Source organism: Frieseomelitta varia, unplaced genomic scaffold (assembly GCF_011392965.1).
Source record: "Frieseomelitta varia isolate USP_RPSP 00005682 unplaced genomic scaffold, Fvar_1.2 scaffold_289, whole genome shotgun sequence".
Taxonomy (NCBI): domain Eukaryota; kingdom Metazoa; phylum Arthropoda; class Insecta; order Hymenoptera; family Apidae; genus Frieseomelitta; species Frieseomelitta varia.
In genome coordinates, this window is record NW_025110022.1 from 254,382 (window position 1) to 272,913 (window position 18,532).

An 18,532-nucleotide genomic window follows, 5' to 3' on the forward strand; every position below is an offset into this window, starting at 1 on the left:
CGATCGCGAACGCGATCGATCAATCAATACGGCGATCGACCAATCGTTTTCTCGAATCCTTTATAAATGATCGTCTGATAAACAGCCTTGTTACAATAATAACAAAAGAAACAAAATCCTCGCGCTGTTTCACAAAATTTAAAACACAGGCAAACACATGGAAATCTAGACTCGATCGATGGAAAGGGAAACGAGGACGGGATTTTCGTCGTAGATTTTCAAAGTTTCCCAAACGGCTGGATTTTTATCTTGGCGCGGAATCATATCGCCTAGTGTCAAGGACGCTATACACACGACGGTATTACACACGGTCGGCCTGGCCTGCTCCTTGCTCTGCTTCGATTTCGTTTACTACCCCGATTCCCCGCGGGAGAAACCAACGTCGTTCCTCGTTTCCTCCCCTCGGCACCTCTCGGCTCTTCCTTTTTCTTGAGCCTTACCCTCATCTCCCACTCTATACGACGAAGCTGTTCGGTCGTTACGCCGCTCCGTCTTTACAAATTTTATATCATTTTTATGAGGCATAAAGTCGTCGAGAAGCCGACCAACGGAAGAGGAAAGAGGGTCTAGAGAGAGAATCGAGCATAGCGTCGAAGGGGTGGGAGTACGGCGTTGGTGTTGAAGCTGGTGGTGCTAGTCCCGTCTCTTTCTAAGCTCCCTTCTGGCCACCAACCCCCTGGCCGACCGACAGTCACGTGGCTGGGCGGAGCGGTTTTCAACCCCCTCACGCTCGGCCGGCACGTTTGGGGTAAGAAAAGGAGGGATGCCAACAGTCTGGGAAGGGATGGTACAGGCGAGGGGAGGTCTAACCAGCCGGCTGCGACCAGCTCTATCAAGAAACGCTTCCTTTCGTGTCTTGGCTTATTAAAAATTTCCTAATCGTTCGCGGGGCACTTGCCTCTCTCGTTCCACTGAAAATTCCAACCCTCTTCGCGCCGCCTCTGCTTCTTTCAGATTGCTCGGTAAGTGTCGCATTATTCTCGGTATTGTTACTGTAACTGCTTGCAGCCAGAAACACCTATAGTCTCGTAGCTCCAAAATACGTGGACGAGTGTCTTTTTTTTTTTTTTTTTTTTTTTTTTTTAATTAGAGGTATGAATCAAAAGTCATCAAACTGACAATTCTTTTCAGAAGATTTCAAGCCATGAGTTTTACTTGTTTAAGTTTGTTCTCTCTGACAGAGAGCGTTTTACCCACGTCTCGGATTAGAAAATTAAAAATCCTTCTTAAATGAAAAAGATGGATACGACGAGACGTTGAACACTGTACGTACCATGTTAATCAATTAGAGGGGAAATGAGAACGCGTGTAGCTGAAATTGGTCGATTCGGTGCTATCCCTGCCGAGGCCGATTATACGGCAAGGATTATTCTCAGTTTAAGGTTAATCCTGTTTAAGATGAACGGAAAGTAGGCGAAAACTTGGCTTCTTACTCGGTCAGCCTTTCGGCGATAGTACGGCTTAGTGGCATTAGAGCGAACGATCTCGTTAACGAGCTTTCAATGGAGCCGATTTTAACCGTAAATCTATCCACGATTCTTTCAAAAATATCCACGAATTTGGCACGTATCGCGTTCAGCTGCGTGTAATCGTATCTCGTCTTGTGTTTCTTTTCCTGTATCTCCTTTATTTTTGAAAATTTCGTCGCGAGATTAATGCCACACCGTGATCGTTACCTCGCGATGACTAAACGAAAATCAAAATGGTCGTAAATCATACGCGATATCGTTTTATGCAGAATCGTGTTGCAATCGTGAGCGAAATTTGATAAATCCAGAGACAAAGGGATTTATGCAGTGAAAGGTAAATACATCCAGCAATAATAAGTTTCACACGGTAGGGAAGCAGAGGCGAGAAATTTAGAAAAGTATTTCAAGAACGCCAAAGAGATTGGTAAAATTTCGTCGCCAATAATCGAAAATTTCCAAAAATGTCAACACGAGAAATCCGTCGCCGGCGTTGTTTAAAACTTTTTCGTTCAGAACGTTTCGAATTTAATGAACAGAGTTACGAAGGTTACAGAGGTTCTATTTTATGGGGATAATTCTCCAGTAGCGAATACAGTTCTACCTTTATTGAAGGTATTTTTTACCTGGTATCATCCATCTTTTTACCTCGGAATTTTACATGCACGTGTAAACGGCATCACCCTTTTGCGTGTTTTGATAAATGAACCACCAGCTCCCTCATCCCCTCAGCCGACCTCTTTCAGCCCTCTTGATTCCACTCCATCAATTTTCAATCACAAAGAAGTCTCTGCTCCGCCACCGCGTATATCGCAGTTCCTTTAAACGGCTCCACGTATAAGTATACATTCACATTTACTTTTTCTTATTACGTTAACCGTCTATAGTTACTGTCTGTTCATTCCTCTCATTGTTATTATAATATCTGTCTGCTGTTGAGCATCCTATACCATCGATCTAGACTGAGAATTATTTACAAACGTAAAGTCCAAATTCCAATAACATTAAATGAGCGAAATTTTGTGCAACAAGACGAATTTAATAGAAAAATCCGTTTTAACAAACTTCGCGTGAAAAACAAAGAAGCAACATTCCTTTTTTATTTTTTCGTCGATTTCTCCGATGAGAGACTGGCCGTTTTAAAATTTAGCAGTCATCGATATGATAGCGAAATTTATCAAGCCGCGCGATCTGTCGCGTCGAATGTTCTAAAATGTAGGAAAAAATTGTCACGGAAAAACACAGTGCTGAAAAATTACATAAAAAAACGAGAGAGGAGAGAAGGGCATAGAAAAATACAAAACATCGCGAATCTTTTCCAACTGTTGATAAAAAAATTATTACCGTTATTGCATTGGTAGATTAATGGGCACTGGTCGAGATTAAGAGGATAAAGAGAGGCGTGCAAGATAAGCAAGTTTTTTATTATTGGCAAATGTTCGAGTCCCGTACGTGACTAATCCGAGTGAAAACGAACGGGACACGTTGGTTACGTTTAAACGTCACTGCAGATAATAAACGTACGCAAATGACGAGTATTAGTAATTTCAACGATCACGTTTCACCGTACCACGGTTTACCGTGGCGGGAAAAATAAAACACCGCGATGAGGAAAGAATTGCTGGCTCATCGATCTTGAAAATGTAACGGATCGGTAGGTATGCTGTCGTGAATCAAAAAGATCTCCACTGTCAATGTTTACAATTACCGTTATTCAGTATTAGATATCCGAATGAAACAAAAGAATCTGTGTAATATCTTTGGTAAATGAAAGTTTCTGTGTAAATAAAATACAAAGATCGTTCGAGCAATTCTTTTTTATCACTAATTCAAACAAAATGAAATACCGAAAAAGGCAAAAGTAGATCGACTACTTAACAAACTAATTTCTCTAGTTTCCTATAATTAAACTTCCTGTTCTCCTATCTTTCTGTGAGACTGAATTTGCTTAAAAAAATACTACGAAATAAAACTGTAATACGAATGTACTTAGAAAAAAAAAAAAAAAAAATCCAGCTGTTCGCAGAGGGTTAAATTCAACGACGGAAAACTACAGTAGAATAAAGAACCGCGAATGGGAGGCGCGTTGTGGCCTGTATGATACACTAAATCAATGTAATACTTGTATATATAGTTCTTTTCGCGTTGTAGCGACTTTAAAGGCGTTATGTTAGTACGACGTTAAAAAACGGTAACAATAAGATATGCGAAAAAGTTGGAAACTTCAAATCGTAACTATGGGATATCCACGTACGTGCACGTGTGTGAATGAGTTTCTCTCCTATCACCGCGAAGACCATAAAACATCAGATTACATGGTAAACGTTCAATATTGAATTTTCACGTTGATAAACGTTCAATCGTGTAATCGTATCGACTGTGACTTGAACGAGTAGTTCGTAACTGTATTTTGTCAAAATTAACGCAATTTCTCACGTAGGATTAAGAGCTTCCATCGACAAATAATTCCGAATTGTTCAAAAATCGTGACCGAGTTACGGGCGAATGAATCAATTAATTGACGTTCAGATTGCTAGTAAAATCTACTATCGCTAATAATCGTTGTGAATTTAGTTTGCAAGAGTAGAAATCGTACGTAGTTAGACAGAATAGCTAACGACGGTAAAGTGGAATATCTTCGAAGCTTCTCGAACCGTCGTTTCCAACGCGTCTCACCCCGAAACAACAAGGGACACCGCGTAAAGACAGACGTCGCCGATTTGAAACACAAAAATCTGCCGTTCGATATGGGAAGCGGGCCACGAAATCAGAGCACGAAGTATCCTTGAAATTACGATCTATCCAGTTGGAGACGCGTTGCTGCCCCCGATTCGACCCTGACAAACCGAGGAGAAGCTGCAGACCTCCACGAAATTACTTCGTCGTAGGTGGTTGGTATATATATGTACGCACGCTCGCGCACAAACGTCTCTCAGTTTACGTGACAACGTGTCCGTACTACTACACGCGCCTGCCTACACAATAGCGTGCACGTTGGTGAACGTTTCGTTTCAAGTTTGTTGGGGACACGTGTTTGTATGAGAGAATAAAATTAGCACGTGTGTGCGAGTACGTGCAGCGGCCTGTGCGTGTGACGGAGTATGCGCTGCGACTGTGTGCAGCGCGGAGAATTGAGAAGAGAGCTTACCCCCACCACGCGCGTTGGTCCCGTGACTACGCTGGCCAATCGGAGGGCGAGTTCGGGGCGGTGCCTGGCGCGATATTCAACATGGCAGCTCTCTGTCTTTCTCGGTGCCGGTGAACACAGTGCGAAGAAGAAACGCTTCGTACGTCTCTCGTCGATATTATCGTTTCTCCTTTCCGTTGTTGTTGTTGACCTTGTCGCTGTTCTCGTTGTTGTTACCCGAGTTTCTGCCCATTTTCGGTGACTCGTCGATCGGCGAAAAAGGATCGAGTGAAACGGTCTCCGATTGTTTCAGTAGAGACGACGACACTTGTTTCTCGGAATAGCGACCGCGAGTGAGAGTAATCAATTGGAGAAATTTGTTAATTCTTTTTCTCTGCTTTTTTTTTTTTGATTTTAAGGGAATGATTCTTTCAGTGGACCGGAAGTGTGGATTTTTATAAACATTTTTCTTCAGGATTTCTTCGTTTTTTTTAATCTACCATATTTGTTTTATCGTAAATTTTGTATATTTAGTTATCTTGTATGAATTAAATGGAATTTAGGGAATCTACTTCCTTAATTGCAATCAGTGTATAAATGTTTAGATTTGAAACGAATAATAAAATTTAAAAAGTAATTGTTATTTAATTATTTTTTAAAACGTTCAACGAAGACGTTTCATACAGTCTCTAATTTTTAGCATGAAATTTTGCTAAACTAAGATTTGTCTAAAAAAAAAATGTATTAATAATAAAAATAAAATATCGCACTAAATTTAAACGCAATTGCCTATTAAGAAAATTTTTGGAATTACAGATGCAGAAACAAAATTGCGGATGATATCACTCTCTATAATTTATCTATTATTCGTGCATCAAATCCCAGTGACCTACATTTCTATAAAAATTGTTCAGTAAGTTCTATAAAAAAAAAAAAAAAAAAGAAGAGAAGATCTTGTTATGCCTGGTTCTCCACTTGTACGATTACAAATAAGTATACCGCGGGTTACTAATATATCATTGCGGGATTTGAAGGAGCATTGCAGGCACAGTTTTGTAATGGTCCCCTAGTAATCTCTTATGTGGATAATAATGACCGGAAAAGCATTGTACGTCTGCCTATGGGCTGGAGAATTCATTTAACCTGAAGCTCAGCATAACTTACAATGGCTTAGGTGATGCCGCAAATTATTTGCCCTCTGTGGCTTGGATTAAGCATCCTGTACCTAAAATAATTATCCCCATCCTATTTTCACTGATCTTAATATTCCTATAAAAAGCATTAAAAGGTGTACCTCTACTTGGTACCATTAACCCTTGCTGCCAATTAAACACAGCCCCCTGATTATGCTTGATAATATCCTCATTTAAGCAGATGTACGACCTAAAATTGTAACGTCTGCTCGTTCGTGAGACCATCTATTTTTTAAAAAGATTGCAATTATTAGTCATCGAAGTGGTTACTGCACAACAAACAGAGTAATTTCTATTAAAAAATATCTAAATATCGAAACACTGTCGAATGTAAAGACTTGAACGATCGGAAATTAAATTAAAACACTCGAGCACGCAGAAAATTAATCGTAATTTTAGTAATTATTTCGTAAACGCACCACGTACGATCGATTGGCACATAGATGATTATAATAAACGTCTACAACAACGCAGGAAAATTGTGCAAACTAATTAAAAACTCCATTAACAAGTAAATTTCGTGAAGAATCTCTCTCGAAGAAAGTCCAAACTACAGCTAACGATAACTTCAACTCGATGGAATTCGTGTAAGAGAAACAGCAGGCATAAACCACGAAATCGCGGAGGTAAAGTTAAAAGGTACGCGATTCCCCGGCTGTTGTTTAACTGACGGCAATAAGGGAAAAAATAAAGGAGAGTAACGAGTCGAGCGTCACGACGATAATGTTCTCCGTGCTGAAGAATGCGAGGATGTACACACACGTATTATGCAGTTAGGTATACATGTGTACAGAAAGTACGTTCAAGGACCGACATAAAGATAAGTTCCTTCCACGAAGACAGTGAAGACAAAGATTGTAAGAAGGTGTGAAACGAGCCACGTGCTGGCCTGTCATATATCACGACCCCTTCTACCTTCGTTCTCTCTCTCTCTCTCTCTCTCTCTCTCTTCAGTGGAGAACCGAGCTCTTTTTCTGATGAGGGATGCCATGGGTTTGAGGGGGCTGAGAAGTGTAGTCTATGAATATTCTGGCTTGCCTCCGCAATGAAATGATGAACGACACCCTCCACCCCCGAGTTCGATGCATAGTCGCCTTTCGTCGTTGCGAAAAGACGAGCGTTCATGCTTGAATTCCTCCTGCGTGGCATGCGAACCGAACCATCGGTTCCTTAAATTCTTACACCCTCCCGCGCGCCACCCTACACCCGTCATTTATCAAAATCAAGTCGTACGCTCGGCGCCCATATAATTGACCGAAAATGTAACGAATCATTCGGGGGATGTTGCAGCGTACAGTGAAATCTGACGACCGGAAGATCGATCGGAGAAATAGAATTGGATTTTCCTCGATCGAGTATGAAATGAACGTTTATATAAATTATTAACTCTGATTGGCTTGATGATCTAATATTGGGAATATCGATGGTCGAAAAGAATTCGAAATATGAAAAATTTTATTTTATTTCGAAGGTGTATTTTGTCTGAAGTAGACGATTCATTGCTTGTCATTTTTTTTAGCAGATCAAAACCGGATTTACGTTGAAAATATATATAAACATCAATTAGTGGGATTTTTAATAATCTGATAATGTATGACGCGAGCATTAATTTTTAATAGTTTTAAATTTCCACTATTTAAGGCTATTTAATTCATTTCATTTATATTATCAAATCATCCTATTTAGGTAAAAGCTTGATGATTTCAATCATAGACTTTTCAAAACATTCGAAAATTTTCCAACGACGATGCACGAACAAATATCCGTCGTGTTTCACGAACGAACACATACAAATTTCTTTCGAGAAACGTAAAACGTGTCAACAATCTATCGTGTTTCGCTAACTTGATCGGCAATAAACCAATCCGCGGTCGTTCATTATCTCTCGCCAGGGAATTAACGCGTGCTTACAATTCGTCGACCATTTTGAATCGCAATATCACCATTTTACTTCACATCCTCCTTCGTTTCATTCTTTCTCCCCTTTATTTTTTATTTTCTTTTTTCCTCTCTTAATAAATACGAAATAAACGTCTTTCGATATTTCTGGTTTAGCAGTGAATTTCACGTCAGTCGGCTGAATGATATCAATTCATTCGGGTTCGGCTCGCGCGGCTCGTCTCGACGATGAGTGACGGGCCATAAAACCTTATCGTGTGTTGTTCAGACGCAAGCGAGCGGTTTCTCCGGTCGCTATCGCCTTCTTTTCGGTTTACGCAAATACGAGAAACGATTAAACATGGCCGATCTTGTCAGCTTCCAAACATTTTTTCCACGAAAAGTTCCCGGTTTGCCTCGGTTCTTCTCATCTTCATCCGACACCATTCATACTGGTCGAAGAAGTACGAAAGAAACTTAACAGTTCGACGTGTTACAAGAGAAAATTACAAATTGAAAAATATCTTATGTAACTTGTAAGTCGTTTCGATAGTTTGAGTCTCGCAATGTCACACGAAAATATAACTTTAACCCTCGAAGGTTGTCACGGATAAAATTTCACCCCGATTGAAAAATTCGTGTTCCTCCCCCCCTCCCCCCTCCCCCCACCGATCTTCGTATAAAAATTCTCAATCATTTTAGCTACTTTCAAAGTCCCGAGCCATTAGATCTAGACCTAGTTCTCTTTCTTCTTAAAGAAATCTTAATATATTTGCAGTGGCCACGCGTGTTCGACTCGACCGCCATTTTAATCGTGCAATCGAACGTTTTGCAATCTTATCGCTGATCGTTGTCATTTGGTTTGCAGTTGCGTGTGTGTAAAACGCGCGAGGGGATTGTAAGTTGGTGAACGGGCAAAGTTTATTGCGGCACGTTCCGTAAACACCGTGAACCTGTAAAAAAAAAAAATGTATTTGTAACGCGTCCACGCGTGCATTACCATAAACACGACTCGCTAAAGGGTATACACGTGCGTACTCGAGCGACATTTCGCGAGTGAAATTCTATCCGTAACTAGGTGCCTAAAAAGAGCACTGTTATTGTCCCCGACACGGGGAAAAAAAAAAATGGAAGTGGATTGCCCCGAGGATCGATCGCTTTTCAACGTTATCTCCATTATCTACAGATCTATAAATTACCACTGTTTAGAAAGAAACCGATAGTTGTTGAATTAAATTAAATTCTGAAACGCCCGAATCGATTAAAAGTTGGGTAAAATTCCAGTACGATAAATGTAGATATTGTGTTTAAAGCATATAAATAGATTTACGACGTAGAAGCGTAATTACACGCTGTGATACTTTATTTTAAGTACAGATTGTATCGCTGATTTCATTTGTATTGAAATTGCTTTTACTAATAGATATTGCTCGTAAAGGGCAATGTCGTTCCATGGGCACGCACGTGATTCTATAAACTATAAACATCTCAGTTGATTGAACGAAGATTATCTTTACACGTCAAATTATACTAACGCCGTTAAAAGCGTCGATCAACATCGTGCGACGCCGTTTTCTTTGCACAATTTTAATTTCTCTTCCGTTTAACCAGCCAGCTTGTCGTAATTCAATAATTCGAGCGTGTTACTCAAACAACTATACGTCCTATTCAAATTCAATATGTCACGATCAACAATTATATCTCTATCCGTCCATATCCCTCCACATTTTCCGCATGATATGGAGGCACGTATGTATTAACGTAGCCTGATTTGTTTCACGGAGCACGAAATCGTCAGATAAGAAACTGGCAGCAACCCTCCGGATAAACGGGGATAGCTTGACGTAAACGTCACTCACTTTCCTAGCGGTGTAATTGCTGGCCGCGTGCTCTCTCTCTCTCTCTCTCTCTCTCTCTCTTTCTCTCTCCAATCAAATTTGTTACATGTGGGTCTATTATATCTGTTTGCGCTATATTTTCCACGTGTCTGACTTGACGCGTACGTCAAAACCGTAGAGAAATAAAGGGGCGGAAATATGGGAACGTTCGATTGTATTTGACGTGTTTGCTAAATAAAATCCTAGTGTACCAAAAGTATAATTTCTAAAAGTGTAATTTTAAACTACCGTGAAAATGGAAGTTCACTAAATTTAGTAAAATTCAGGATCTGTGCAGGATGTAGGAAGATTATTCTTCCTTTGTATGAATGAACATTTATGCGAATTTTTGTACAGGAAAAAACACATACTCGAGGAAAAAAAAAACAAATATCGGCAATAAAATAATTATACCGATGAAAATATCAATTTGTACGACAGAACTATCTACCACAATCTGATCATCACCTCGAATTTTTTTCTCGTTCAGAGTAGATGCTCGTTCTCAACGTTGCGATGTCTTACGAACGTCAAGCATAAAAAAAGAAAAACAAATATCGGCAATAAAATAATTACACCGATGAAAATATCAATTTGCACGACAGAACCACAATCTAATCGTCACCTCGAATTTTTTCTCGTTCAGAGTAGATGCTCGTTCTCAACGTTGCGATGTCTTACGAACGTCAAGCATAGTGCAAAAAAAAAAAAAAAGAAAAAGAGCAGCGACCGTCTGAGTTACAACATAGGGGTACGAAAGGATCGGTCGACGGGGAACAGAAACGCGTGTCCGAATTCCCACGTGACGACATTGCAGAATCTTCGCACGAAGGGGGTCGGGGAATGCGCCCCAACGCATTCGGTCCGTACTGTCACATTTTCCACTCGTATGGATGCAAAATATATATTTGCTCGTCGTTGCGGCAAGTCGTAAGTGGATTGGCCCGACGGATAAAGCAGATTCTTGAAAATTTCCTGCAAATAACCAATCTCCCGCGGAACAATGTATATCCTAACCGTTTGTGTATACCGAATTCTAATCTGTACACAGACGTGTTTTTCCTACAATTAGAGAATAATTCTTCGTGACGCGAGTAAACGTGCCGCGGGCATAATGGAGATTACCCGTCTGAAACCCGTGTTTTAGATGGTGTTTGCTTAGGTTTACTTAAGCGTGCTGCTTGGTTTAACCCTCGGGCAACGAAAATACGTGTCCCGATTTGATTTACGCCGGTGTGTGTTCCTTGTCCGGATCGGAACCGGCGTCTAAATAATTGGTACTGGCGTATTACAAATAAATTCATTAAACAAGTTTTTCATTAAACCACTCCGGTGGTTTTGTACGTTGTTGTGGCTGTCATTGAGCAGAAGTTTGAAAGCTGATTTGACAGCGATTTAATCTCTGAACGGAAATAAATATTAGCGGGCAACAGAGCAGTTGATTTTTTTCACAATTTTTAATCGATTTCTCGACAACCTAACGTAACTCTGCAATTTGCAACACAAACTGAACTATTTTTCTGCTGAATTAAATAGTTAGCAGGCGTAATGATTAACCGAAATCGAGTCGCGATAATCGAAATAATCTTGAAGCTTATGACGAAAGGAGAGATTAGCGAACGTCTACCGAAATACTAATCCATTTGTTATAGAGCGAGCAGTAAAATCTATCCCGGCGAGTGGTTCCAGGCTAGTGTTATTTTAGGTGATGTCTGAGAGAATGGCTCAGAGCACTAGGGAACGGAATAGCTCTAAAGAAAGATAGAAAGAGAGAGAGAGAGAGAAAAATGAAGAGACAGACAGAGAGAGAGAGAGAGAGGACTCATCGTCGTTGCAGGTTGGGCCTGGCCTTAGCGAAGGGGGCGGCGAGGACCCTTGAAGGTAATCTTGGCTCGTTCGCGGAGGGTTGCATTTTGATCCCCGGAGCTTCTGCCGTGGCACGATCTCCGCGTACCTTGCCTCTGCTCACGCATTTACTATAATTAGAACTCCCTAATTAACGAGCAAACGTCGCACGAGCCTTTCGTAATCTCGGGCTTGACCTTCCACCGTCGTTTAGAGGCTCCTTCTTTCTTTTTTTTTTCTGTTTTCCTCTCTCGTCGCTTCATTTTTTAATCCGGTTCCCTTCCTTTCGCCCGCGAGGGAACGAAGATACAGAAAAGCCTCCGTGTGCAGAGGAAGTAGTAGCGATATCTAACCGTTCTTTTTTTCTTTCTTTCGTCTTTTTTGTGCAAGGCGATTCACAGAAATAGAACGGAAATAGAACGTTATGAGGTGCGTGAAGGGATGATTGCTTCGTCGCTGACACGAAGTGGAAATTCAGACGAGCTTCTTATGGAAAATTTCAGCGGACGAATTTGGTTTGCTCGTTAATCGAGGTATAACGAATCTGCGAGCGAATCTCGCGGCAACGTTGTGTTTTAAGAACAAAAATCACGACGTAGATATAGTGTTTGTTCAATACGATAAAAGAAACGAAAGGATCGAGCGTTCTCACAGGATCACGCGACCGTGATTTCGCCTCCCCCTGTTCCAATAGAAAAGACAATTGCAGCTGAAACCCCGGGCGGGTGTGACGTTGGCGACGAGTCGTCTTGAAATAACTTTAAAACGTTGGACAAACACTCGACGCGGCGTGGCAACATATTGAACAGAAATTAAAAAATAAGCTTCGTAAGCTACCATTCATATAGATCTGACCTCCTGCAAAGAGGGTGGCTTTCTCTCTGCATTAAAGGGTCTGAGAAACCAGATCGACTGGAACACAGGGTAAATTTCCAACCGCTATTTGATTAAGCACGTACCTTTCGAGCTCCTTTTGTATTTGTCCTCGCGAGCGAAAACGAACAGATTCGATTCAATTTCTATGATTTTACATCTTTATATAAAAAGCGTAAAAACTATTGTAATTAAAATAAAACTTGTCCTCTAACCTAATGTCCACGTTCAAAATGTAATATCTAAATCGATGAATATTTCGTAATCTTTCGTACAAATATGGTATGGTGTTTTATTTAAATTTCGCAGAGTTATAGAATTATCTGTAAATTTCGAAGATCAAAGTTACACGTGTCCCTGGCTGAGATTTCTATTCACAAATAATAACGGCCCATTATTTTTCTTCGCGCAGGTTTCGTTCGTAGAATGCTAAACGTCAAGAAAAATCACTCGCATCATTCGTTTAATACAGCCTATTTCTGGGCTGTCCTTTATACCGTCGTTTGCGGCTTTGTCTTGACAGTACGTAGGTGAATAAAGTCAAGGGAGCAAAAATGGGACCGAAAGGAACGATAAAGCTTGACGGGTGGTGGCAGTGTGCACCGCGCTGATAAATATAACGTAACAAGTTCACTGGAATAACAACTTCATCCCGGAGGGATCAATGAGACTTTGCTGCGACTTTTACGCGGAATTTCCTTCCGAGTAAACGTATGCGCGCAGGAATTGGCAAGATAGCAAATCGATCATTGTTTCTGTTGCCATTTATTCGTCAAACACGCTCAATGATCGCAGCATCCGACGTTTACACCAGGCTTGAGATAGTTATGGAAAATTCATATTTTTGCAGATTTTATAATATATAAAAAGCGAAATTTTATTCATACAGAATCATTTCCAATTTCTACTTCTACTTACCATTTTTTTTTTCTTCTTACTACGCGAACAGGTATATCTGTCAACCTACTGTTGATAAAATTCTCCACTTTTCAAACTTGTCGAATCTTCCCTAAGATATTCGTAAACTGAAAATTACTCGAGCGGCGGACAGTTTATTACACTCGTCGAAAATTGATTACTTTCGATGCAGCCACGGCACGGTTCTGTGAATTTGCAACGACGAAGAGAATCTTCCATTTCGTTAACGGGAGAGAACCCGACGAAGGCAGCCGTAAAAAGTAAATTAAATAAGAATTAAATACAAATAAAACCGTTCAGCCAAGTAATTGGCTGGTTACCTCGCTCGTTACCCACCACGGTCTCGGATCGCTCCACCCTTATTCTTGCCACTTTCTCTACGCTACCCTAACCGAGAAAGAAAAAGGAATCCACGTCGATAGACATTCGACGTGATGTAATCTACAGGGGGAATTATTTGATTCGTCGTGGACGAATAATGTTTACTCAAGGGTGCAAGCTACGCTTACTCAACAGAAAGATATTTATAGGTATCTCTCCTCTCGCGAAATTTATAAGATTCATCTAAATCAAGTCAATCAATCTATTCCATCATCTGCTTTCAAACAATTATTTTAAACAATTCATCACCGACGTAACAATATTATTAAACAGACTACAAACCTTTCCACCCTACTTGAAATACTTGTACCCAAAACCTCACAGTGGATCACCGATTCTAGTGGACGAAATCTCTTCGCCAGTACTGGCGAGAGACAATAATCTCGCGGTTCGTTTCCCTTCAATTCGCCTGCCAATGTCGTTAAAAAGATAACGGGGTCGAGCGGGGTTGGATGGTGGCAGGACCAAATAAAGAAAGAGGAGAGAGAAAAAAAAAGAAAACAGAGAGGAAGGTTGCACGGGGGTCGAGGAGGAGTTCTCGTGACGAGGCGGTCGTCGCGACAATCATGGCCGGATTAGGCGTATGTATAAGGACAGAGGCCGGAGGGTAGTGGCTGCCTGCTGGAAGAGGGTGCCAGAGGGGTTGAACAGGTCAAACGCGGGGGCCAAGATAGAACGTCCGTGCACGGGGCGAAACATAAATGATATTCCATGAGGAGCATATGCGTACAGAGATGACTCCACCTCCGCGACGTTATGCGGCGAGGGTGGGCCACCACTCCCCCCTTGGCAGCAGGGTTTATTACAAACAAGGATTACCCGGGTAATGGGACATTCTGTCCCTTTGGTTGCCCGACAGTGAGAACGCACCGTGCACTGACTCACGCTCTCGCTTCTTGTCACAGCGACGTCTAAAGGGGCGAAACTCGAGCCAGCGAACAGATCGCTGCCAAGATTTCCGAGATACTGCGTATCACGATGTCGCGAGACATCTAGCGAACAAATTTGTCGACAAGGTTTGGAAGAGATACCATCGGGCTTGGGGGTGTTTTGATTAACACTAGAACCAGAGTATAAAAATCGAGTCAAAGAAATTAGAATGCAAGGAATAGGAAAAGGTTTGTAATACGATAATTGATATGTTTTACAAAAATCATTCCAATCTCTGTTTTCGGCTACTTTGGTGGTTCTAGCGTTAAGAGAGTGGTTATCAACGACATAAAAGTTTTAGAGCATTTCTCTGACTTCGTTGTTAGAATTGCTATTACACGTGCCATGTATTAATAAATAATTTCAAGAGAAGAAAACATGAAACTGTCTTTGACATTTCAGTGAATCCAAGAAGAAACAGGAGGATCAACGTTAGAAATCCTTGTTCACGATAACTCAAAGAACAACACGATTCCAAGTTGTCTACCAAATTTTGCAATTCTTTATTGCACCATTGCAGTTAACAAAAATAGCGTATATAAAATAAGTAGCATCGAAATGGCAAATGCGAAAATTAAATGTTACATTATGCGATTGTTTCTCGAGATTTTTACTCCCCACTGGTAAAATTGTACAGAGTCAACTATTAAACGAAGCACTTTGCTAATCGAGCACGAACGAGTGTAGATTCACCAGAGGGAATTGCACTGGAATATGAAAGCGTATTCATAAACATACAGAAGCGACTGACAGCGCTGACCGATGATAATCATAAAATTGTTGATTTAATTTCCTCAAATACGACTGTTAGCACAGCTCTGCCTGCCAGGTTTTCATCTCAAACACCGTGCCGGATCCGTGTTTAAATACTGTTTAAATATTGTAAAAAGTTCCGTCGATTTTGCGACTGTATCCGGGATTAGATTGAACCGAATGAGGTCCGGAGATATTTAATTTCACGCTACTCGGATGGACCCGTCTCTCTGGCACCGGGCCGCGATAACACTCCGCTCTCTTTAGAAGCAACGAAATCGGATCTTTTCTCACCGGAATGTCCGGCGTCTTGTGAACCTTAATCAACCGAAAACCAACACCAAAATGACGTTTAAATTAATTCAAGTCTCGCCGAGGAAGATGGAAAGGAGAAGGAAAGACATTTGTCAAAATGGACGCTGTTTTACCTCAATTTGATTTTTTAAAACACGCCACGTTCTCTGTCCTAAAGTTTCTGGCTGCACCGGCACGTAGCTTTTCGGCACCAGTGTGTCTCTGCTGTGAACGTATACAGTCGTAAGAGCCAGATCTAGAGAGTCCTCTGGTACCTGCAATGCTCGTAAAATTTAACAGAGAATTCTGTAATTTGGAATTCGTAAGATCATGCATCTTTAAAATTAACTGTACTAACGTGTTACGTGTCGTTAAAATTAAAATTAAAATTGAAATTCGAAAATAATAACGGAGGTTTTTCTTTTAGGTTATAACGTGTATATAGTTTCACCTGTGATCTCTGAAGTCTATTATCTCTGCGTATACTGTTTAGCGTGTGATGTGCGAAGAGACGTTCGTGGGCCTTCAACTTGGCACTCCAGTCTCTATCCTTCGGCGAAACTTTACTACCTAGTACAGGTTGTTGTAGCCACACTCCTTCGCGCACTACATCCGGCAGAGGGTAGGGATTTCTAATAAAAGTCACCTCCGCCATCGCTACACCGCCTGTAACTATAAACGTCGCCAAGTTTGTAGCGAAATACACAAGATATAAAAGAAACTTTTACTTATTGTACGTCGCGTGTTACATCGTGAAATTAGTTAGAGTAGACACTTTGAAATAATATGTAAAACGAATTGAGTTTGCACGATTAGAGTGAACTATGCTATGAAACTAAGGTGGTGTAATTGAGGAAAGGTAAGTTTCCTCCGCGAACGTATTTACAAAACTTTCTAATCTTCAAATTTTTCGAATTATCCAATTTCCAATTTTGTTTAATTTACAATAATTTGAACTTGCTTGTCGCAAACGTAGACATCAGCATCCTTAACGCTGCATTTCGTAGAAAAAGATTTTACAAGCGTTTGGAATACAATCGCGAGCTGTTGCAGCAACTCATTCGGAAAGCATGGCGTATCCTCACAGAACGGAAGGAAGAACTTAAATATTCAGTGGATCGTGTTCGCGGGTTCACAAACAGCTGACTGGTTGAATATAAACGAAGACAGAAATGCGGTCGTGTATGAATGGCGGCATTCGTGGAAAATCTCGGTTAAATTTCACAATAAGCTCTTTCACGGCTCCTGAACGTGAAAGAGCTTGTAAGCGACTTTGGGGAGTCTTACGAGACGCCCTTGGAAAGCAGCCTGAGCGACTGTGAAGGCGAGAATGAACGAAAGAACGGAATGAAACGGCCTCGATAAGTGGACACCCTACGGAGAATGACGGAATGCAGACCGCCGTGCATGAATTAAAGCCGCCCGTTTATCAATGGATCTGGATCGGAATCGAAATTCCACGGAGTAAAATGTTTCGAGGATGGCTGATCTGACCTGACAGCAGATCTTTTCGAAACCGGATGCTAATCCTTGAGCGTTAATACGCCGGAGCGTGAAAGAAGACTTCGAAAATGTGGAGATTTACCATTTGTCGTAAATTATCTTTATCGTATTTCAAGAAAAGTAAACGGACAATACGGAGACCATAAATTATCTTTGTCATATTTCAAGGATTAAAAAAAAAACGCAAAGACTCTAAATCTGAAGACGCAAAAAATTCGAGAACTGAAAGATCAAAGAATTTGAAAATAAAAGGATCCAACGGTTTAACCCTTTTTGCACTTCTTTGATTGTCGAGTGTGACTCAACATCAGTTAAATTGCCAAGAGAGAAAAAAGAAATAATAATTTGGAATGTAAAGGGTTAAAAATCTTTAAATCAGTGCATTCCACATTTCGTTGCAATGGAAATAAAATCTGAACGAAATTTCGTACGACGTATAATGTCCGAAATATCCACCGAATTTTCCACGTTGAAACACATCCAAGTACTCGCGCGAGTCAGGATATGAAAATTTTAATTTTTGTAAAACGAGATTTAACGGAAAAATTATCGGCGAGTACGTGGGACGATGATCCAGTCGACACCTGCGATCGGAAAGGCTCGAAAGAAGCCGGCGTTTCGTGGCAGTGTGAGATCTGGCTGGCCGCATTTAACGTGTTTTGCTCAGGAGGTGGTCGGCCATGGCCAACGTCGACATCCGATATTAAACCCGCAGTAATTTATGTTAGCACGAGCGTGCATAATGCTGTTTGTACAAAGCGGCACTGCCACGTGTCGACTCGTGCCACCGCTACCTATCACTTCTACCTCCCTTAATTCTTGCTAGTACACAGACAACGCGCGCGCGTCGGACGCGTTATGCGATTTTAAATGTTCTCCAACCATCCGCCAAAGACGCGGACACATTGTGTTTCAACGTTCTTTGTGATTTATCGCGTCAGCATGAAATTTGGGAACTCGCATGTTACAGTATTCCGCTATTACCGCTGTATTTAACACTGAAAAACGATCTGCAATTTGTACTTATACTGGGAATATATACTATGAATATTTATATTTTTATGTTACAAATGTTGCTCAAAATATTCGGACATGAAAATTCAGAGGCTAATTTAACACTAGAATTATTAAAATGGTCAAAATGACCAATAATCTTTGTCAGATATTTTATTTATTATTGTTGGATGTAGATACAAGACAGTATATTTTTAGAGACTCGAATGATTCTTTGTAAAATACACAAATAAACGCCTGTCTACTCTATTGCATTATAAAGATTTTCTGCTTCTTTTACTTCAATGAAATTTATACTTCTTTTACTCTGATGGAATTTACTTATTTATTTGTCGGTAGTTTCAGCGTTTCTACCAGAACATAATCGTACATTAGACAAATTTTCACAAATTCCATGCAATCTTGCATCGGGTAAGAAGAAAACTTAAAACTCGGTCAAAGTCGAACTCTTTCGATATCTTTTTTCCCTTGCAAAAAAAA

At 40.6% G+C, this 18,532-nt stretch overlaps 1 protein-coding gene and 1 long non-coding RNA gene across 3 annotated transcripts in view; both read right to left on the reverse strand.

The window, feature by feature from the left end:
• Positions 1-5,272: 5,272 nt before the first annotated feature.
• On the reverse strand, positions 5,273-6,617 carry LOC122529485. Its single transcript, XR_006306815.1, has 3 exons — positions 6,206-6,617; positions 5,888-6,011; positions 5,273-5,818 (listed from the first exon to the last, which is right to left on the reverse strand). It is a non-coding gene; the product is annotated as an uncharacterized LOC122529485 (long non-coding RNA).
• Positions 6,618-8,343: 1,726 nt separating this feature from the next.
• The window catches only part of LOC122529479 (protein C1orf194), a 20,830-nt gene continuing 10,641 nt past the window's right edge, over positions 8,344-18,532 (reverse strand). The window contains exons 3-5 of one of the 2 annotated variants that reach the window (XM_043655645.1): positions 15,987-16,207; positions 15,670-15,810; positions 8,344-8,617 (exon numbers count right to left, since the gene is read on the reverse strand). In XM_043655645.1, the coding sequence (XP_043511580.1) occupies positions 8,417-8,617; positions 15,670-15,810; positions 15,987-16,190 (546 nt within the window). In that variant the 5' untranslated portion in view covers positions 16,191-16,207 and the 3' untranslated portion in view covers positions 8,344-8,416. Of the gene's footprint in view, positions 8,618-15,007; positions 15,560-15,669; positions 15,811-15,986; positions 16,208-18,532 lie in introns of those variants that run through there. The other variant, XM_043655644.1, reaches the window with a different exon arrangement.